Below are 24,074 nucleotides of genomic sequence, written 5' to 3' on the forward strand. Positions count from 1 at the left end.
CGCCATTCCCCCTCGTACGAGCTTGCGAATCAATTTAATCGAGCCGTCGGTCGTTCCAAGAAAATCATAGGTGCCGGCCGGTTATTTAAGATACGGGGGACCGCGAATCGCCAGCGGTTCTCAGCCTTATTGAAATTTCGCCTGTGCGCGTTTACTTTGACATAACGTATTCATCGCTGTCATTCTGAATTCTTCGTACGGTGACATTAATTTATCTGTTGAAACTGACTTCGACGATACCTTTATTTAAATCAGCTGTTCTCCTCACAGTTGGATACCAAAATATTCTTTTATTATGAAATATTTTTTTTCCAATAAAAAAAATTTTATATTTGCAAGCGACTGATGTATATAATATGAAAAATACTAAATTGTAAATTAGATGTCGAGAGAATTAATGAGATTTTTATACCGATAAAAAAACAGATTTACCTTATACGCAAATCATTCTGTACCAACTCTGCTATATTCATCTGAAAATGTTTTCGTCGATTTATCTTAATTCCGAAAAATTCAGTATACGGTCCGAAGTGATCTCGGTGTGCCTCGAGGTTGTAAGGAAGAAGCTGGCGATCAAGACCATAGTTTGAGAAACAGCCGCCCGCGATCGATCTGTCGTGCTGCGATCGTAAAAGACAACGAGAGCGCAGGATCTCGAAAGGTACCGATCTCGCGCGTCGTACCCGCGGGTAGAAAACCCCTTCAGTGCCGCGTCCGAGATTTCTTATTAAGGGCGATTAGCCTGAAAGTGGGCAGATCAAGTGGATGCACGTATAGCGGGGCCTCGCCTATATAAGTGGACGGTAATTGAATGTCAGCGTAACCTCGGTACCCCGGGTACAGCTCTTATCCCTCGGGACGAAAGTACAGCCGTGCGTTAGCTGGATCGTCCGGTATCCGCTATTCTCGCGTAAATCCGCGCAGGGGTCGTGACTTCTCATCAAAAATGCCGTCCGTTATCTAAGCGTCTCCCCCCCCCCCCCCACCCGTTCCCCTCTTCAGGTTCGCGAAAAGGGCAAGACTGTTTCTGACGTCCCACGACGATGACAACAGTCAAGCTAGATCGACGTCTAGTCGATATTTTGCAGCAAAAGTATAAGGAAAGCGCTCTGGGGATGATCTTAATTTTTTAATCTTTAATATTATAATAAAACACATAAATTTTGAGGTTACCTTGGAATTTTTCGCGCGATCGATTTTATGACTATTTATAATTGGATATTTATATTTTGAGTTATCACGTAATTTATAGATTATGCAATTGTAATTTATAAATTTTATTTTCATATTCTATTTATTCAATATTTAATTAATTGACAAGACCCGCGCGGGATTTTGAATCGGCAGGCGTAAGTTGTGAGAAGAATTCTACGTCTGCACGCAGACTCGTTCGTCTTTCTCGTAGCCCGAGCGAAAAGTGAGAGCGACGCTTTTGGTGATTTCTTTGGAGCAAGTCAACGGTCCCCGACAGCGCTTCATTATGCCGACATTACAAGCTTATTATAATTGCGTCGGACGCGCGCGATACGTACAATGTGTAAAGTACGCGAGTCCGGGCCGAGACAGCGGGGACCCCGGCAGACGTTTCGGGGTACACAAAAGCTCCCTCGCTTTTCACGGCCGGGCCGGCCGTTGCTCGGCGAATAAATGGCCTGATTAAGCACGCCATTTTGCCTGTAATGCAATCCTTAAGCACGCCGAGAAGAAGAGAGCGAGAAAGAGAGAAGCTTCATTCGTCCCGCGCTACCATTGTGCCCTCGCATACATACATGCGCCTCCCGGTCGATCGTGCGGCCGGGATTAGTCCCGCTCCCCTTTTATATGCTCGATTACGTTCGATTCTCGCGCGTAACAGAAGGAACGCGCGCACGTAGAAGCCGCGCTCTGGGAAATTAATGCTCCCTGCGCGAAACGAGCCTTTTATCCCGCGACCGATTCTCGATTCGCGAGTCGAGGTCGCCTTCCAACGGATTTGCATAATTGTCGACTGGTCGCGATAACGCGTCCAGTCGCAGCGTTTATGAGCTTGAAAGGGAGAATTTTTTTAATTTACAATTATTTAAATTCTGCAGAATTAAAAGCTCCGCGTTGTCGCTTTACACTATAAGACTTTTGTCTAAGATTTTCTGTTGATTTATCATCCCCTCTATTTGTGTCTTCAATAACGACCGTAAAGCTATTGAGAAACGTCCTTATTGTCCAACGGAACGCGCGTGTAAACTGAAATTTCTCGCTTTCTCTCGCCTAAGTTGAAATTTTGCGCGTCCTTGTGCTCCGCGTAACGTACGCAATTGAAAAATCAAATTTCTTCGTTTGTTCATGACACGAGAAAACATGGCGCCAATAAAGGGGTCAATTTCAATCGATCGTAAAATACTTCGGATCGGATAGGAAACGAGCGGACAAAGGAAATCCATTGTTGCTCTGGGGCTATCAAACAATGGCATACACAATGCCGACACAATCGACAATTGTGCAGTAGCCGTTACTTTTTTCTTTTTTTTTTTTTTTAGATCACACTCCTTTGCCTCTTTCACTGCGACAATAGTGGTCTAACGATTCTTACTAGTTAACGGAAAATGTCAACGGATTTGTCGAGCAGCTTCTACGATTTTTTTATGCAGTTCTAGAAGTTGGCTTTCTCTTTTTTTTTTAATAGGATCGCGTTTTTTTTTTACATTTGTAAGCGGATATTCTCAACGGTTCTTCGTACCGAAGGAAACTGAATCTCTAACCGAAAGTTTCTTAAAAATCTTTGATATAATTTTATAAAAATGTCTTACCCAGAGCCATTGAGCTATTGAGAGATATGGTGTGACTTACACGTGCCACTTTCTATTTATAAGGGAGAGTTGAAAGCGAGGGTTATAAAAAAAATACAATGGACTGCAAGTTCAACTGTACACATGGCAGAAGTTTCCCCATTCTGATACATTTTATTATCGATTGAATAGAAAGAAAAAATATTGAGATATTATACAAATATGACAATAGATTTTCAATATCTGTGTTCTTGATATGCTACATTATTAGCGGAGTAGTAATAAATAAGATAAATATGTTCAAGTGAGAAATATACCTCTCTCTTTACATCTCCTTTCAAATGTACTAATATACTTCAGTGACATGTAAATCTAAACCATTTTATTTTTGTGTTAATTATTAATCAGAAAAAATGTTGAACGATTGAAGTAGATTGAATAAAATAGATAGAAAAAGCTTTGCAAGAAATTACGACAAAATTAATAAAAATAAAGTTGGTAACTCATGTTCTGCATTAACATTGACGAATATGACGTAAAAATATTTAAATTTTGTTCGTTGTTAAATTTAGAATTAATTGAATCAATTTTATTTTTTTTCTCTTATTTTTTTACAGACCGGCATCTTTCTTTAATAAATTATTAATTAATAGGATATATTTTAAAGTAGTTGGGAAAAACGTTCATTTGTATATTAAAGAATAAAATTTATTTTATCAAACTTTCGTTTAAATTTTATTGTATAGATAAGAAGACTGTGTATAATAAAACAAAAAATAATTCCAACTATAGATTTTCGTATATTAATTTTTCAATAAATTGTCGCATTGTGTCTGTGGATTATTTAATCGAATAATGATACTATAAAGGTTCATCATGTCAATTATGCAATTTTAGAATTTTCCAAAAAATCTTTCGCTTGCTTTTTGTAATTTCTTCGCTAAAATTCCGTTATCGATATCCGATATATTCTTCGAGAGATACGAATAGCTTCATTTCTGATATAAAGAAGTTATCAAAGGAGGCGAGAAAATCTTGTGATCGGAGAGAGAATGGTGAGGAGAACGGCTAAGAGAAGGAAGAAGAAGAAGAAGAAGAGAAGAAGAAAGAGAAGATAAAGTCGAAGGGGCTCGGGAAGAAATAAGAAAGCGAAGAGTCGTCGAAACGGGCGTGCTCGCTGCTCGCGCATTGGTGCACCGTTGTTCACGATATGTGCACAGTCGCCATGTTGAATATCCCCACTTCTGTTTCACGTGTCGAAGCACCTACACACGTGCCGCTGCCACCGTCGTGGCCACACGCGCCGTCCTCGGTAGGGCGAGAAATCGAGCCTCATCGGCTCCGCCATGGGGGCTGGTTGCTGTACGCGACGAGCCGGCAGAAGGAGAGGGGAAACGAAAAAATACGAGGATTTAAGGGGTTGGACGCAATTTCGGGTAGTCGACTCACTGCGCAGCCTCCTCTAATTGAAGTGATCCTGACGGTGGTTCGCGTTGTATGAACACGATATTTATTAGGACACAAAGTGTCTTCCCCTCTGGACGTGAATTACGATCGTAACGTATTCTCCGTGAGAGAAAAGAATATTCTTCGGAGCACACATTAATTTCACTGCACTTTCCCATGGTAATTATGGCTTGAAATTCCGACTGAATAAAGGGAACAATTTTTACAGATTTGAATCAATATAAAATTGGTCGATTACTAGAAGCTATAAGAGATTAATTTGATTATAAAAATAAAAATTAGTTCTTCTCCTTCCTCTCTTTTAAATGGCATCAAGAATAAACACTAACACGAATATCATTTCGCTCAAGGCACGTAACAATGCACCACTAAATTAATATTGATCGATTGAAATTAATATTGATTGAAAGTATAATGACGCAAATCGTCAATCTCAAGTGCTTACATTTCTGCGTACTGTAAATGCCGCTCGATATCATCCGAACATATGTAATATTAAAAGTTAATCGATTATTCCTGGCGAGATGAGAGTCCCGTGATTGAGTGCTTTCAATCTCACGCGATATGGCGTTTACCGAGCGTTTCTGATCCGTCGTCGGTCTTTGATACGTCGACTGATTCGTTCTAACTCTGATTAGACGTAGCGCTTTAGCGCGGAATTTATTGTCGCTGATAGACTCGCTCTGTTGCCATGACGGAATATTTCTTTTTATAACATATCGAGCCAATCACCGATTTGCCAGCGCACGCAATTTGCACGTACTGTGCTATAAGTCTCTAATAACAATACCAAATGTTTTAAAGATATGTCTCTAACAAATTAGTTTAAAATGAATCAATTGTAAAACATAATTCTTGCCATGTTCATTTAATGATAGATATACTTCTCTTAAATTTGGAATCAAAATTTCTTTCTATAGAAAAAGATTTCAAGATTCAAGAAATATTTAAATAAAACATTGTATCTCACAGTTTTTAGCACAATGACATAACTGTGACATAAGCATTTAGTAGAATGAGGTAACTATATGAATACGATTCATTAAACATTTATATAACAAAAGAAAATAACCGTACTGTAAAATAGTATATGAATGCCAATCAATGTAATAACGTAACGAGCGCATCGTCATCCGTTTCAATTTTCAACGCGGTTTTGAGACCAACGTTGGCTTGATTACAACCGATGGTTAAACGTCGCCCGAAGATGAACGTCAATTATGAAATATTCGCTCGGTTGACAGTAGATTTTCACGGCTCCGCGATCACGAGCGCTTTCAACATCACATCGTGACAGGAGTGTCATTCCGCACCGTCGGCTGACGTCTTAATTGCGAAATTAGTGTCTATCAAATTATGTGACGGTGTCGGATGTTACTGTTCAATTTCCCGTAATCATGATATCGCATAGATTAGCCAGTCCTAATACGTCTCGTAATAAGAGTCTCGAAATTCGTAGTTTTCAAAATATACAAATTCGCATGTATTCCACTATTAACAATGCGATCAATTTTTCATTGGACAAGTATTCAATTTTTTGTGTTTAGTTAAACGACTAATTTTTACTGATTGATTTGATTGAGCAATGCTAGTCCTGTGTCGATCGCCTCGCCACGAGCCCAACCGGCAAATGATAATAGATAGAAAAATCCGAAAATAAAAGCGTGTTGTTAGGCAGCTCGAAACAATAGAGAGATGTAAATATGAAGAGAAATAGAAGCTTCGAGAATTAAGACAAATAGGCAGCAGCTTTCAGTATACGGGAAAACAAGAAAATTTAAAATCTCCGTTAGGCGGAATCCATCGGTCGAACCGAGGTTATTTAAAAACGCGCACGAAGGAAGAAGACTCGCCACGTATCCGTTGTACCGTATACACAATATCTATTGTAACTCGGGTCCCATATATATATATATATATATATATATATATATATATATATATATATATCCATATACACGCAATTATATAAAATCGGCACAAAGATTAATTTCAGATTTTTAATATGCATTCACCTACGCATTACATTCAAAGTCCATTTGGAAATTGACAGACTTTTTAAGCTTCACAAATTGTAAAACAGATTTCTTCTTTTCAATTTTTCCGTAAATGCATCGTAACACTATGAGTACCGTAATGGTCATTCATAAAATAGTACTTGATTTTTCAATAGAGTCTTAACCCTTTGTTTCACATTCGAACGTACACAAAAAAGGTAAAAAAATTTGGGTCATGTAATTATACAATCCTATTTCTAAACGTTTAAAAGAGTCTATGAGAATTTTTTCACATTTTTTTTAAAGCCCAAAATCCTTTAAAAAACTCTTTAAAAACTTCATTTATCTATCAACGACACAGGTAGCATGACTAAACAGTTAAGCAAGAAAAACAGGGTAGTCTGTAAAGAATTAAAACTCACTGGTGACCGGCGTTACTGACATTGTTTAAAACACTTGTAGAAATAAATGCCATTTAATATAAAATTTTAAATGACAAATAGTCAAATAATAATATAAAATATAAAACACATTACTCATAAGTATATTCTTTAATTATATATACAGTATTTGTATCGTTATTTATTTCTGATATTGAAAATTCTGTGGCTTACAACGTAAGATGTGCAAAACTCGTTAGACAGACAACGTGTTAAAGATACTTCAGACTGAAAAAAATACCTCACTGAATGATTTTGATTTTTAAATATTATTGGGTCTTAAGGAACAAAAAGACCCTAAATTTTAAATTAACTTTGATAAATTGTGAATAAAAAGATAAATATGCTATTTCTATACGGTTCAAAGCTAACTTAAACTTTTTCTTTTTATATCATTCTTCTTTAAGTTACTTTTGGGATTTTGGGATTATTTTCATACTGCTTTAAAACAAATTTATCTTTTTCCGTTTTGTAATCCTTTGAAGAAATTGCAGAAAGTACAAATACTTTATGAATAAATATCTGAATTTAGATTTATGAATTTTTATCTTTTTGATATTTTTTTATGTTTTAATCTTTATTGTTACTTTTTATTATCTATTTTTCTTCCATAGCTATTTCGATAACAAAAAGGAAAAAAGCAATTTTAAAGTAAAATTTATCTTTATTTGTCTTATAAGTGGAAACATCTAAATAGAATCTGCCATAATGGTTAAATATACCATGAAAATTGTAATCGTTCGTTGTTACTTTCTCGTTAATTTGAAAAATGACTTCATTGACACTTGCTACTGTCGTAATGGAAAGCAGTAGTGGAAAACAATCGGTTTAAAACATTTATTATACATTTTCATAGTAAAAAGGGTTTTTTTGAAAGATGTTGTACAAAGAATTTAAAGACGGTAATTACTATACAAAGAAAAAGATACTTGGTGTCCAGGTGATTTTCTGGGCATCTTTACGAAACACTTTTGACCTTTTCACAGCTTTTTATTCTCTGGCTCTGGTAGGGTTTTATTGCTCTTCAGTAGAGAGGAGATCCGAAGAAGCAAGCGAAGCCGTACAATCACAAACGAACGAACAGCTCTTCTCTCGTTTCTCTCGTGGGGCGGAGTGACAGGGTGGAGAAAGGGGAAGGGGGGCGGGACGGGGGGCGGTGAGGAGAGAAACGGGGCAGCGCGGGTGGGAGCGAGAGCGAGAGCCAGACGTATTAATTAAACGACTCATTTTCATCGCACGACAAAAACGTGAGTTTAACGCCCATCGCCGACTAATGCGTCGCCCCACTGCAGCTTCTACGTACTTCGCGGGAACTCTGATAGCTACGATCGCGTCCGTGTCCAACTCTGCTTTCGCCTCGCGGTAAATCGACCAATCGGAGTAAGTGCACGCCTTCGCGCGTAACTATAGAGCAACGCCCATCCCGCGTTCCAAGTCGATTTCAGCCAGTTCCCCACTTCGCGTGGAATCGCGCTCCGAGATATGAACTTGGTGGGGTTCAATCCACTGGCTTCGAACCGCTTCCCCACTACGGCGCGGCGAGCGCCTCGTTTAGCCTGTAATTTGCTCAAACACTAGCAAGCCGTCGTGCCAGGAACATCCGTCAGAGCTGGTGCTCGGTGTTCGCTCTCGTAACCGAGGGCTAAATTTGACAGAACGCGTAACGTGTGCTCCTTTTCGACGTTGCAGCATCAAAGTATCAGTCGTGTCGCGAGCAGGTCGATGGAGAGTGTCGGACGTGACGTACGAGTGAGTGTCGTGAGGCTCCAGCCAGTGCGACGGCGTTCGTGATTACGTTAGTTATTCGCATATCGGTCGATTTTACACTTATTGCGTTAGTTAAGTTACGTTGGTGGGTGATTTGGAGACACCTACGAGGAGACACGACGGGTTCGCGAGTACGTATCCGTCATATTCTAGTGATGCGTCAGCAAGAGACTGGGACTTAATTGTCCGTCACCGATTGACTGCCGAGATAACGGACTTCATCGATGATTATTGTGATCGAAGAGAAACGATTAATATTTCGAAGAAGAAACAATCGAGAGTTGGAAGGTATTTGGAAAAACTGTGCGAGGAGATACAGACTGAACTTAACGAGTCACTCGATCGATTTGAGGAAGGGCGGCTTCGAGGCGGTCACGATGATGCGGCGAATCTAATTTCGACGATTCGGCATTCGCAAATTTATTGGTCCCGTCAAAGTGGGTTGTCCACCTGGGAAGCGTACGATAATCGTACGATGATGCCGCTCGCGCCGACGCCAATCGTCCCGGTGCCATCGAAGCCGAAGATCGGCTTTAGCATCGACTCGATCGTCGGCGGCGGGCAAGGTGGTCGCGAGGCAGATCGCCTGGATCGGCTGGACCGAGTCGAGATCGATGGCAGTCCAATGGAGATAGTCGAGGGCTCGTCCTCGCCGCGAGCACGCCGGATCGCAACGAGATCGCCCGGTGCTCATTCCGAAGGTTCCGATCGACCAGTCTCTCGAAGTTCCTCCGTTGAATCGTATCCAAACTCGCGACGGACATCGTCGCACGTTACTATTAGTGGCGGCGGCGGCGGCGGCGGTGGCGGTGGTCACCATCACCTTCACGGTACCAATCATCATGGTCATCCGCATCATCACAACCTGTCAACGACGACGCATCTAGACTTTGGCCGGACAACTGTTCACAGTCATAGCGGCGGTTCTACGCCCAACAATAGCCCTAGCCCACCACACAGGATACCACACGGGAACTCATCTCCAGTCGGTTCGCATCCACAACCACCCCCAGGGGTGGTGAGGCCTAGCCCAAACTATCTCACGCCTCCTACCGCCGCGACGGCCGCGGTCATGGCTGCGGAGCAGCTCAAGTCTCTGTATGGATTACCTGGCGGTCATGGTGCCGCAGGACCTCAGACCGGCCAGAACGAATATCACACGCAGCAACTGGCTTTAGCTGCCAATTTGGCCGCGGCCCAACACTTCCAGGCGGCAAATATCGCGGTGGCGCTTCAGGCGCATCACGGCGCGTCACCCCATGGACCACCTCACGGGCCTTATCCGCATGGTGGAACTCCCGGTGGACCGCATCCGCCGCCTCATCCCCATCAACCGCCTAGAGATAGCTACCCTCTATATCCCTGGTTACTCTCGAGGCACGGTAGAATCTTTCCACACAGATTTCCTGGAGGTATGGATACGTCCTTCACGCTTTTCAACATTTTTTTTCATTACGAAAAAAAGATCAAGTATAAGACTTAGTTATGCGAGGTCAGGGACACTATTTAGAATCAATTTATGTTCTTTTTCACAAAAGATGTTTAATGTGCTCTTTAATGCCTGCTTTAAGGAACATTATACACTTTATGTGAATTGAAAAAATAAGTAACATGAAAAACGCGGTACTTTGAGGAGTAACGTGAAGACTCGAACGTGCAGGCATGCAAATCCCTGTTTGCAAAACGAGCCATGAAGATGCATGCGCAATCAGGAGTCTGACATTCAAGCTGTTTGAAGTTACAACACGTGACAATACTGAGCAGACCTGCTATGTCTTTTACATTGGTGTTTGATGTTCAGTTGAACCATCATTAGTATATGTTTCCGAATAATTAGACGAAAAGAACGGTTTTGCTAAAGAATTAAAAATTTAAATGATACAGATTTAAAAATAATTTTGTTAGGCCAAAATAATTATGTAAATGTTTAAGCTGATTGCTAAGATATCAAAACTTTTGCAGTACTGCTCGTCATGCTTGAACTTCCTTTATAATTATTTTGATGGTTCAATATAATTATTTTCAGATCTGTATTTAGCTAAATTTTTAGATATTTCAATCAAATCGTTTTTTCTATGTAATAAAGACATGTAATATACATGTTACACATTTAATGAAATTGTTTCCGCGAACGATTCACTTGTAACTCACTGAAAATTTACGCGCGTTGACGTTAGCGAATATTGTGTCCTTGTGAGTGAAAATATTTTGCTTGATGAAAAACATTGTGAAAGAAATGTTTATGTTTCAAAGGTCAGATTATTGTCCAAAACTAAACGATTTACGCCCATTTCTATCAACACGTGAATTAATTTTAATCTCAATTTAACTTACTCTTTATCTTTTTTTAATTTTTAGAAGATAAAAGATAAGTTGGAGTTAAAAAAAATAAGAGATAAGAAATGGACATCAGAAAATTCACTTGACCTTGTTTGACGATTCCATTCATTACATTAAATGTAAATCTAATTTTGTGTTCAAGGATTTCGGCAATGTGGTTTTGTAACGCGCAATTATATTTATATCGGGTTTATCGTGTAGTAGTTTATTTGCGTGAAAGCCATTCAAGTAGATAAACTACCATTCACATTCCTTATCACAAATCATGTGAGATCGACATACAAGCTTCCAAAACATAACAATATTCGTAATGAGAGGCGATTTGTCTCGCAGATCTTACTGGTTTATGCATTCATGTCAATCCGGTCAAAGGACATCGACACATATTTTTTCGGACGTTATCGAATCAAGACGTATGTAAATAACTCAATCGGCGCGCGGTCTCTGTAATAATAATATTGATAATTATTCCCATACATACGCGCGCACATTGCTGGGGTTATGCAAATATTTCGTAATTAGGATTTTGTAATATTGTTGTCCCCGTTCCTTATCGCGCGCCAGGCAAAACAAGTGTGTCACCAGTTTTCCCGCGACTCTCTCGGCGTCATAATTAATTTATTTCCTCGCGTTGATATAAGCGCCAATCCAATTACTCGGCTATCGTCGTTCGTCCCATTAATGGGAAACACAGAAGAAATACCATCGCACGACGCGAGCTCTCCCTCTCGCGACGACTCGTTCGGCTCCCCGCGGCTCGGCCGTCCCGTTCGCGCGATGCTGAAGCACGCATACACAACTTTATGATGGATGACAACGCTTATCGGTTACGCCGAGATAACGATTTCTGTCGTCCAATATGTATTATTGAACAATCTGAGGTACCTTGAAGAGACGTTTAATGTTTATGACGCGAAGGAAAGCGACACTGCCGGGAGATCCATTGGAGTCTCATTGACAGTTCGCTGGATCAATAGCAATCGGCGAATTATCTCTCTCTTTGACCACTTGATAAATATATCTTATTACTCAATTAGACGACATTTATTATCGACAAATAATAATTTACTCACAATGACTATTGATACAAATTTATAAGAATTGATCGTTGGATTCTTATTTCAAAGTGAGCATCGATCTTCTCATTACGAGTTATTAGTATTTAGAGACATTGTCCGGATCTATTTTATTGTTGTTCCGAGGAGAACACAATTGTTAATCAACCACGTGCACTTTGCGCCGAGGCAATTTGTCGAACCCTTTTCGAAGTTTGAACAGTGAAATAAAGTCTGTTTCGCAAATTTCTTACAAACTACTTGAGATACACCGGCCGGCAATCAGACACAACACAGGTCTCGTTTAGTGTTACTTACGTGGTCGACCACAAGAGGCGGGCAAGCTCGGAGAAGATAGAGCGTCCCCGGCAGGTAGAGAAGACGATTATCATAAATTTACCGCAATCGGCACGTATAGGGGCGTGCCACTAAGTAAAGAAATATATATCCGTGAAGACGAAACTAGTTTCCTCTGAGAAAAGCTCGGCAACGAATGCCATATTAGTCCTTGATGTTTCGCACATTTTTTTTCAGAGAGATCTTTTTTTTCCTTCTCGAGTAATAACGGCAGATAATGCGAGAATGCAATGATTACAAATAATTTCAGATTTTAGCGAATTATTTGGAAAAATGATAACATGAACATTAACATGCATAAATATTATTCCAACTTGAGTGTAACTTAATACATGATTTGAAGATCGCAAGAAATGGTGCGTATAAAGAATTCTACTAGTTGAAAGACAATAGGGATAGTAAGAACAATAGATTTCTTTCAGTCTGAAGAAAAATGATCAAAGTATCGTATGAAAAAGTAACAAACGGATATTTATGACCGTTTAAATCGAATTTTTGTCCCATTATAAATATCCGTTTACTTTTTTTTTAAATAAATTGATCGAACAATTCTCTCAATGAAAAGATTAAGAGGCTGTAAAAGCTACATGTAAAAACATATGAAAATTTCAGGAGATAAAAGAAAGAAGAATAACACGAATCAATAAAGTGTTAAATAACAAGAGAAAAGACTTGAAGAAAGATATTAAAAAAAAAATAAGGAAAAACTACGCATTACAAATCTAGGAAGAGACTTGGAAAAAAATTGATTCTATTGTCTATTCTCTAATGTTGTAGAAATAACATACAAAATAATAAATGAGCACTAGAAATAGTGAGAAATTGATTCTTGAGATGCCAGATGTGGGACAGCATTATAAGATAAAAAAATTGTATGTATGTATAAACTTTCTGAGAAAATGATCCAGTGGAAACAAGTATAAAATGATAAAAGTCGAATTAGATAACCCGTAATATCGCAGCTCTGCTAAAAATAAATTTCAATTGATACTACCAAATGCCTTGAAACATCAAGTGCTGTCAAACGATTGAAATCCATTGTCAGAAGAGCATAAAAAGATGAATTAGAAACATGAAGGAAAGAGAAATTATATTACACATTTTGTGAATAATGATGAATAATTATTCATGCTATTTTCAATATAACTAACATAATTTTGTTTATTTTTAAATTGAATTGAAGAAATATAAATGCAAAACGCAGATTATTTTTTTCTCCTCTCATTTAGATGCCACAGAGTCTACGCTTTTGGAGTCAAGTGACTTTCTTTCCGATATCAATTAAGATATTTTTCTGTCAGCTTTTTTGGTTTGCAACGATTATTCGTGCCGAAGTTTATTCGTTGACTGATAACGCGATTCTCAAGGTGGAGTGTTGCGCAGTATTACCGTAATAAATATCTCTTATATATTAGAAATTGCGCGAGATCTTGCACGGTGATCGAGTTTCGATGCAACAAGAGCACTGGGATGCACCGCGATGTAGCCGATCGGAGATTCAGTCACGTAGAGGGGGCAGTCGCTTATCTAGCAATTAGTCGTTATCGGTAATTACCGTTGAGAAGAGCGAGAGATCCTCCCTTCCCCCGCTATTTTATAGAATACGAGTATGTACGTTCAAGTACACGTGCAGTCGTGTACGAATACACGCTCGACCGAGCGCGCGCGCTCGCGGGAACGTGCAACCGTCTTGATAAGCCAGTCTTTGATTATTTTCTCTAGCCTATTTCGCTGCAGTCCTGCCTGCCAACGTCTTTAAAGGCTCTTAATGGCGCAAAGAGAACTTCCTCCTTGTTGAATCTCCTGCTCGGCTACTCTACGTTAACGGACATTACCGCAACGATTAATTGCCCTCGGCGTTTTTTCGTCGCTCTGCTTCTGCACACATTTTTAGAACCAATATCCTGATATCGCGAATTAAATCTCGGCTGCTGCAAAATAACTTTTATTCCGTGTATTAAATATGAAAACAAAATCATTGAACTAAAGAGACGTTTTGTCCGCCGGTGGAAACACATTCATCGTCAAGTGTATTTTACCTGACTCTCCGTTCACGCCGGATAATTTTATATGTTAAAAAGAACAATAAAAATGTTCATTTATAATATTAAATTTATAGTATTATATTTATAATTATTAAATTAAATATATAACTTAATTTATGTATTTAAATATACCTATGTCGTAATTTAATTAAGTTGCAAAAAATAATAAAGGAATTTTATTATTTATTAATTATTACGAATAAAACAATTATTTAACTGTTTAATTATTTAATAATATAACGGTCATTGATGAATGAGTTGATAAAATGCCTTATCGATTTATTAAAAGCAACGATTTCAAGATTAGAAATTTCCTCGCAAATAAAACTGTGATTAGGACATGGTATTTAAAGAAGCAGTGGCAAATCAGATATCTTATTGTGTTAAATCAGCATCATATAATTCTCTACGGAGACCGAAGTTTTTTATACCGAGAAGAATTTAAACAAGATTTCTCAGCACTTAAAGAGCAACAATTTTTTATCTGATGTAATCTTAGTTAATTCGCAGTTCATTTTCAATCTCCGTTTACCCAATCAATCGCTAAATACAGTAGAGAATATTCTGCTATCGACGCCGGCAGGTATATTACCGTTGCAATTACATCCGAGATTTTCCAGATAACAGGCAGCCTCTCATCCTTGAGAAGCGTCTAATCGCCAGCGATGCGAAAACAATGCTATGTTTAACGGCGCGTTTAGTCGGCAAATCGCACGATTGCAAATCCTGCTTGATAGCGCTCTCGACGCTAAACATCGGTTAGCAAAAACTTTTGCAGGCGAGATTCGCATCGCGCATGTCGTATTCTAAATGGGGAAGGTGCGCACGATCGTAGGAAACGATTTCTCGTTCTTCATACGAGAGGAGTTCCGCGGGCTCCCTCCCAGTTTTATTTTTCCGCCGCGTCGGCTGTCGCGAGGAAATCCTTCGCTTTTTCGCGCTATTTTGATTGCAATCTCCATCCTTGCGCCGGTACTAATCACCACCGACGGTAAATTGCGTACGACGCGTTTTCCCGTGCTCGCTTTTGAAAATTCGACTCGCGGGACGTCTTAATGACCATTCCGCGTGAATGACCACCGTGATCGCGACGCGGCTCTAATTGCCTGTAATGAAGATCCACACGGGCTCGGGATAGACGCGATTGCGAATAAGGATTTGCGTGTAGCATCTCGCGCTACGAGTGCCACACTCGCGCCAATAACGCGGAAAGTTCGTATTAGCGGGAGAGAAGCCACTCGTGGCGCGACTATTCTCGAGATTGATCTCCGAGGCTTATTAAGTTGCCTACGGTTTTTTCTTTCCTTCTTTTATTCCCCTCTCTTTTTGCGAGAGACACGAAAGACGGGACTATGTGGTTACACTTATAATACGCCGCGAGAGAGAAAAAAGTTGTTCCCGTGGTGGAGAAACGTTCGCGGAAAGGATCGATGCGTGTGTATCTGGATCTGTCATTACGGCTAACAGTGTTGTGCAATTTCGCTCCACCACGCAAATGCAAATAATTGAAATGATATATGGTATTAATACATCGAGAAATTGAGTGAGTATGATGAAAAAACTTCAGGCGTACGTCTTGTCCCATTTGCGAACAATATATTTTGCAAACGCTAAAATGCAAAGTTGCATTCGCAACATCGCTAATACAGAAGTTAATACATGTAATAGCGTTTATGAAATTGCTTATGAAATCGATAATCAGTATTTTTCCTCATGTTGTACGATGACACTTGGCATCGCAAAATTTTCTTAGAATATCCTTCATTCTATCAGCTCTTTGTCAAGTTTCAAGTTCCACAATTTCTTCCTCTTACCTTCATTTTCCTTTCTTTACCTATTTTCCAAAAATTGTATTTCACAGATTTTGACACTCAACGTAAATGATCCGTAACTGACAAGCGTATAACGTAGAAAGGTCTTCCGCCTCGTGTTCGAAAAGCGATCGACAACATTATAACGACTTAATCAGTATTAAAACGCCATTTATTCTCGTATACCGCTCTACGGGACGTCGGCTCTGGCTGGACAATAGTGGCTGCTCGTTCTTTTCGATCCCTTTTTCGTTACGCACGTAAATGTTCGCCTTTTCGATTATTGTCCCATTTCTCTTTTGTGAATTTCGTTCTAACCTTATACTTTTCTCAGAAAGGTACATAACTATTAGGATCTTCTATATAACTATTAGGATCGTGTGGCACATATATAAGCACATATAAAACATGCATAAGCAGTAAAACTTAAATAGTAGACGAATAGGACAGTCGAGAGCGTAAGGCAATAACATGAGCGATAGTAAATCAAAACTGTTGATTTCTTTACCACTTACGTCTTACGGCTTGAATTTTTCTATGTTTTCCGACTCTTATTTGACATTACATTGTACACAGGTATCCTTCTAATTGCGGCTACTTTGACTTTTTAGATTTATGATCGATTTATGCTAGCAACTAAAAATGAACTAGTGGATTATAACGAAAGCTGATTCAACACTTGTTAACTCGCGATCTAAATTAAATATTACTTTTCTAATAGCAAATATAATGTAAAGTTATATTTAAAAAAAAAACATTGCTTTTTAATCTCTTAATTTGTGTTTCAACTAAATATTAATTTTATAATAGCAAATATTATATTGAGAGAATTAACCTTTAAAATACTTTTGTTTTAACATTTTCTAACCAGAGAGAGGTCTATAATCGTTCTTATTAATAAAATAAATAAATTTTAATAAATGTAAATATAAATGAAATATAAATGCTATTCGATTTACGATCAAAGTCTCGAAACGTAACCCTCCCCCCGTCGTAAATAGTGCAGGGATACCTCCATCATATAGAATAACCATATCGGTTAATTCTCGGTGGCGACACTTTTCCTCCGATTATTTTGTCACTCGAAGCGTTGCAACGCCTGACCGATCAATCGTATAAAATATAAATGTAAGCAGCTTTTAGTTTTTGGCCTGGAACGAGAGTATTCTAATCGGCGCTATTTTTAGTTTAGCTATTCCACCGGACATGCTATGCATTTAAATATTCTCGCAATGGTAATGCACGCCGACGCTTCGTCGTCGATTTTTCATGCGGGAATGCGATTATGAATGCGCAGGTGATCGGGCTACCTATGCATTGCGTATCTCTCAATGAGAGTGCACGGGTACGCAAATAAATTGGCGGAGGCCGACGACGGTGATTGCATATTCCCTGCGGCTACCAGTGTTCGTGGCGTATCGATATAACGCGAGTTATTTCAGCACAAAAGAATATAAATCTCGCTTAATGAACTTTTTGCGCAATGAAAATTAATACCTGGGGGACTGACTCTTCCGAGATACGTGGATACGCGGAAATTTCGCTCGAACCCTCCTATAATTGTGATTAACATAATTTACCGCTTTTTATGATTAATAACTAAAAATTTATCGCAGCTGGCGGCGGTGTGGTGACGTATACCATCGAGCGTTTTTATTGTAGAAAGTAGACGGAGTTGCGCGACGGAGGCAATGCGAGGAGTATTTCGCGGCGCAAAGAGAAGTAAATCTCTAACTCGTTTGTGAAACGACGCCGGATCATTTTCATTTGCAACTCCGCGAGCTTAATTGAACGTTATCACGAACGCGGGCTAATGCAAGCGACAAGATAGCTCGAGTGGATACCTGAGCGTTAAATAATAACAGATTTCTGCGACTCTCTCGAGATCCCGCAATTTCTCGCGGACGTATAAATACCGTTTCTGCTAACGATCCTTAACCAACGGTTAGTTCTCACCGCGGAAATGCGATACCATTGTCAACAATCGGCTCGGCAAGCGCGCGCGCCTTTCGCGATTTTCCGCGCTAGCCGGCCGGTCGCGCGAGAAATCGCTGATATCCGGTATCGAGCGATATCAACTACTCGGAGCGAGCGCCCGTAAATGTACTCCGCTGCCGTGTAATTAACAAGTAATCATTCACTTACCGCGACGCCGTTTATCGTTATTGTGTGCATACGCCGGGACCGACTGGTTTTCGGTTGGCCGGTCGAGCGGAATTCTCTAATCCCTGTTTGCTTTAATCCTTTCAGACTTGAGTATTTATTCCAGTGATTATATCCAAATCTTATTTTACGCCAATAACTTAGAGACTTTCTTTTGGAATTTTCTTCCACAACGTGTATCGCTTTCGCACTTTTCAAACCAGGATTATCGTCGACTACAAGAACAAAATTATAGGTGTATTAAATTATTCAAACTACAACTTAATAATTGATGTAGTTATGTTATGTAATATTATACAGATAATTGATATTAATGTACTTTAAAAGTATATGTTATATTGATAAGAGAAAAGAAAGAAATATAATAAATAAGATGTACACCACTTGTTACTTTTCTGAGATTTTTTGAGTTTTTAATTTTTTTATTAATCTCTTTCTCCTTTTCTATTAATATAATGTGCTTGCAAATTACAAAATGGTCGGGAAATCGCTCAAACTAAATGATACATATTATTTTGTAATAAATATGCAATAAATTACATACTATATATTTTTTGCATTATGTGTTACATAATAAAAAGAGATTCCAGCTGCAGAAAACTCATCATTTTTATTGCACGTATTGCAAAATAAGCATATTAATTACAAACTTAAAAAATAAATATTATAAAGAACTAGAAATTCGACATGTTACATCATGCTCAAAGATATATGCTCAGAAAATCTAAATGATCATTTCCATGACAGAAGTTTATTAACTGAAATTAACATGAGAAAGAGTATAATTTTAATAATATAAAAAATACTTTCTCGTTTAAATAAATATCATTTTGAAAACCCATATTACTAAACAATCATCCAAAGCGTTTTAGCATTTTTTACTAATTAAAAAAAAATTATATATGAATTCTTTTACACTTTGCCAATAACAACAGATTTTTTTCTATAGCGTTTAATTTATTTTATTATCTGTATATATTACAAAATAATAACTATAAATTTCAGTTTGATGAGCTTATTAAATTATAAAATAATATATATTTTTGAGTTGTAGTGCCTCAAAAAAATATCTGAGAAAAAAATGTCTCTTAAGATATTTTTAGATGTATCAAAATGATTTGAAAATACGATTTGCAATAATTTAATATTCTATTTGTACGATACAGTAATCCAGATTTGAAAATTGAAAACATTTCACAATCTTAAATCGCCTCAACACTCGCAATACCGAGTTGAATAATGTAAAAAGGATAGAAAAAGTGTGAGGCAATTTAATTGGTAATAGCACGATTAATCATAATCGCAGCTTAGTTGTCTTGCGATGGAAGATACCGCGTTTAAATTATAACATTATTTTTAGATGCTTAATAATTCACGCTTGTTGCTACGTCGATATCCAGGAAGTTATGGACGCTATTTACATTTCAAATAGTAGCGCCTACACGCTTTACGGTACGGGTTAGAGAGCAGGTTGTTGTTCACATTATCGCGCCGATATCTGCGTAATCGCGCGGTCCATGATATATCGGTAAACCGTAAGGCGTTTTATGCAAGTACATGACAGTTCGCGAAAAACATTCGTGAATATGGAGCTGCGCGTGACACGGGCTGTTACTACGTAACGCGTATGTAAATATTTCGGTGATTATCGTCCTTTTTTTTTACGCTACTACGGCGATTGCGAAAATGGCGTGCAAAGGTGCAAAACGGTCGGGGGTTATTTACGATTTCAGCGTGTAATAGCTGTGTCATGAGTATCTTTATTAAAGGTAACCGTGCCGAAATGGTCAAATATCTTTATCATTGTGCAAAATAACGTATAAGAATAAAACGTACCCGTTGTCACACACAGAAAAAAACGGAAATTCTTGTTTTGAGCATATCTTTATTTGCTCGAAATGTTTTAATATTGAAATAAGATTATAAAGAGCTAAACACACAAGTAACTTGCTTGCGTAAAGAAATTTTAAGTAATTTCAACAAAAACAATTTATTCTTCGTTACTCAATAATAATTTTTATCAGTTGACAGAAAAAATATCAAATAGGAAATAATATCATAAACCAAGAATTAAAATTTTTTACATATTGTTATCAAATTAATTATATTGTACTCTTTAAATAATTATGATATTAAAATAAAATTATATTTTGCTGAAATTTTAGATTATCATCAAAGATTTTATCCTGCTTATACATAAAATAATAATTATTAAATAGAGTGTATTAGTTTTAATTTAATGATAATTTTTTTTTCTAACATAAATATACAAATGATATGAAATCAGTTTTGCAGATAATAATTTTTTTTTATATACATATATTTTACAACATAGAATTTTTAATCTTTTCTTGAATTATAAACGTAGAATTTTACGGATTTTATCTCGTTCTGTAACGTCGAAATCTCGAGGCTTGTCGACTCGATGCAAAACTAGCGCACGTGCAAAGCGTTGGCGCTAATAATCGCCATTAGCGAATTCGATTATGCTTTAAATAGTCGCTCTCGTAAAACCTGTCGCGGTCGCGCTTGCACCTAGGCGGACTTTACGGCTACGACGTGCCAATCACCCCTTTTGTCGTGGGGGAAATGGGATTTCCTCGCGTCATTTCTATTCCGCTCGCAAATTACCGGTAGCGAAATCAAAGGACCGCGTCGCCGCTGCCGCGCCCGTTCGATCGATCGCGGGCCGTTAAAAATCATTAAACCTAAAGCTCCGTTTCGGCGACCGGAAGGTGTTGTTTCGTAATTACCGCGCGAGTCGAATGTTTTATTAACTTATGCAGGATTCTTCGGCGCGCCTGCCGTTACCTTACAGAATAATGTAACGAGGATACTTGAAGCGGCACATTGTCGTAACTATTATATAACACTTAATTAATGGATATTACCTAATGGTCGGAAGTAGACGTGATGAAGTTGAAGACTTTTATCATGTCGCGGTCTTTAGCGATTAATCACTTTTGCATAAGGATATTAGATGGCACGAGACGTGAGAATTATTTCACACATACCTGCCATCGTAATTATGTACACATTAATTGCGCAATGCTATTTATATAAGTTTTTATTTATGTAAGTTTAATGCTTGTGAAGATCTCTTCGTAAAGATGCGTCAGGCGAAGAATTTTATCGCGACTAGAGGATACAAGGTTTATCTGCACCTTGAACTAAACTCTATTGGCCCAACTTCCAATTAACCTCCCGTTATGAGATTAACTCCTCATTCCGCGCAATCCTTGACTCGCTATATTTACGGTCGGTTGCCGGTTCGAAATTATCCGAGGGCAAACGGAATTAAATAGATCGGTTTCGAATAATTAATAGCGTCACGGTTAATTATTTCAGATACGTGATGAAATTACCTCGTGAAAAAGTTCGACGGTCGCCACTCTGAAATTACGGTAGCCGCGAGAAATAATAAAGTCGGACAATCAGTAAAGTGCCGTGCTATCACGCCGTAATTCCGTGGCGATTTATGGACCTTTGACTTCCGATAAGGAAGAGAGATTTAGGGTTTCGGAACGAGAGGATGATATTTGACGGTTCTTGACACTATTTCACTCTGTGTCTGCAGCCTTTTTTTCAAATTTAATATCGCAGCCCTTGTGCCTTTTAATAATGAAGAAAGAGCGCTGCATCCTTCGGAAGTCCAGGCTCGTTTTCTCGCAGGATATATTAACTCAAGCTCACCAAACGCCGGCGCATCCACCTTCCCTTATTTGCATTTTCACCTGTTTCACGGCACGCCGCGCCGCGCCGTCCGTCGCGTCGTTACTTTCTTGCGCGAACGTCGACGTCTCGTCGCACGCTTAGCGACAATTAAAAACGCATTAGTGCGATGCGCCGAGAAGCGCGCGGGAGCGGTTTTTATCGGTGAAATGCGGTACTGGAGACAGGGAGAGAAAGAGAGAAAGAGAAACAGAGAAATGACGGAGAGAAAGAGAGAAGCTGGGAGAAGAGCTTCTCTCCGGCAGGCCGCGCGGAGAGATGGGGAGGGATATAATTTGATACGTTTACCATTTGGTCTTATTTTTGAGTAATTTCGAGTCGCTCTGGGCGTCTCAGCTGCGAAAGCCGCAGCACAAGCTTCCCGTAATTACAGGCCGTCCGACTCGCCTCTTCGTCCAGCGCGCTGTGTCGTCCTCGTTGTTGCCGTGCTTTCCTTCTCTTCTTCTTCTTCTCCTTCTCCTTCTTTCTCCTCCGCTTCCCCGCCATACGGCGATGGACGAGTTAAGCGTGTCGCTCCAGGCGATGTCTAGGAAGTTCCTAGGGAACCGCTAACGACGAAGCGCCCGTCCGCGATCCCGCCACGGAATCGATAGGGATCGCGAATCGATCGTGCATCGCCCACCTTCGTGAAGATCGCATTTCGGATTACAAGATCCTTCCGGCGATCGTAATCTTTTTACTTTAGCTCGTTTAACGAACCTAAGAGAGTCGAAAATTGGAAATATTGGAAATTGAATTGCGTACATAATATGGAATTTAATTGCAATTAAATTGCAAGTGACTAAAACGCGACTGCAATTGTTCCCTGCGCGGATAATAATTCGTTACACATCTTTCTGTTCGCTATCGATCGCGAGTTACAAAAGGGCGAGTAATTATTTATCATATTTGCGCACAGTTTGCGCACTTTTGTCGCGTTGTTAAGCGCAATTCAAACCGTCCTGCTGGCTGATTAATTATTGGTGAAACGCGATTGTTACCTCATGGTAGTGGACCATAGTCGCGGTATGCAACATATGTCGCGCATTCAAAATCGCGGCCGAGCACAGTTGCTGTAAGAGTCATCGCATTACTATTCATTACCCACATAAATAGCGATCGCTTCACGCACGGGCGCGCCGCTAATGATCCTTTATTCCGTCGCTGTAATTAGCACCGGCCGCGTATACCTGCCGAGAACCGCCCACTCGTGTAATTCGACGTAATTTACATTTATCTGGGTTTACCCTTTGTGTAAAATAACAACAAAAATATACCCTATACATTACAATGCAAGATTTAACGGAAAGATTGCATCTAAAATATATTTTTAGAAATTATCCTTCTTGCGAATGAGCGTAATTAATAACTTTTGTAATTATACGAAGTGCACTGAGATAAAAGTAATTTAAAAATATTTAAAATTTATTTTAATGCTTCAAACTAAAATTGAATGTTAAAATATGGTTATGATAATCATTTTCGATGCCAGCAACACTTAAATTATGATAATTGCAGTTATTTTTTTTATCGGTGTAATACATACTTGTACATTGTTACTACTTATTTACTAGTTTATAAATACGACTATTATAGAAATATTACAGAAATATCCGTACATCATCTGAATATTAGTCTATAAATGAAAAGAATAAGCACTTGTGACAGTGCATTTCTTCAAGTTCGTTTGCCAGGATTTGTGTGGATTACGCCGGATTAGATGGAAGCGACTATGTTATCGTCACCTCGGAATAGCGCTGATTAACGCGTCTATTCGCACGCGAGGCGCTCTAATCCGAAGCATCAAGGATCAAGCTTCGCCGCGCGATTCGCAAGAATGCGCTCACACATGGAAGCGCGTCCTATTTAAGCAGCACACGCCCGTGTACGCGACGTGTTCATTAAGACGTTCGCTTCGCGATTCTTCTCCGATTCCGATGAGTGACAGCGAGAAATGAGCTGTTGAGCAAAACAATGATATAAAGTCATATTATACTCGAAGAGACATGCCATTCAATTAATTCTGTTGAAAATTTTCATGTCTCTCTCTTTTAACCAATCAAGAAGAAAAAACGCGATAAATAAAATGGATGATTCAAATGGAATTTAATCATCTCCTTCTCGCGCAAGTCTTGCTTTTTTTAAAATAAAATTAAAAA

At 38.8% G+C, this 24,074-nt stretch overlaps 1 protein-coding gene and 1 long non-coding RNA gene across 2 annotated transcripts in view; one reads left to right on the forward strand and one right to left on the reverse strand.

The window, feature by feature from the left end:
- LOC105199306 overlaps window positions 1-24,074 on the reverse strand; it is a 203,027-nt gene that overhangs the window by 12,363 nt on the left and 166,590 nt on the right. The window lies entirely within an intron of this gene.
- LOC105199305 (homeotic protein empty spiracles) overlaps window positions 7,854-24,074 on the forward strand; it is a 41,787-nt gene continuing 25,566 nt past the window's right edge. Inside the window, exon 1 of the mRNA XM_011166326.3 lies at window positions 7,854-9,845. Coding sequence (XP_011164628.1) covers window positions 8,909-9,845 — 937 coding nt within the window. The 5' untranslated portion in view covers window positions 7,854-8,908. The remainder of the gene's footprint in view (window positions 9,846-24,074) is intronic.

This window comes from Solenopsis invicta, chromosome 16, assembly GCF_016802725.1.
Source record: "Solenopsis invicta isolate M01_SB chromosome 16, UNIL_Sinv_3.0, whole genome shotgun sequence".
Classification (NCBI taxonomy): domain Eukaryota; kingdom Metazoa; phylum Arthropoda; class Insecta; order Hymenoptera; family Formicidae; genus Solenopsis; species Solenopsis invicta.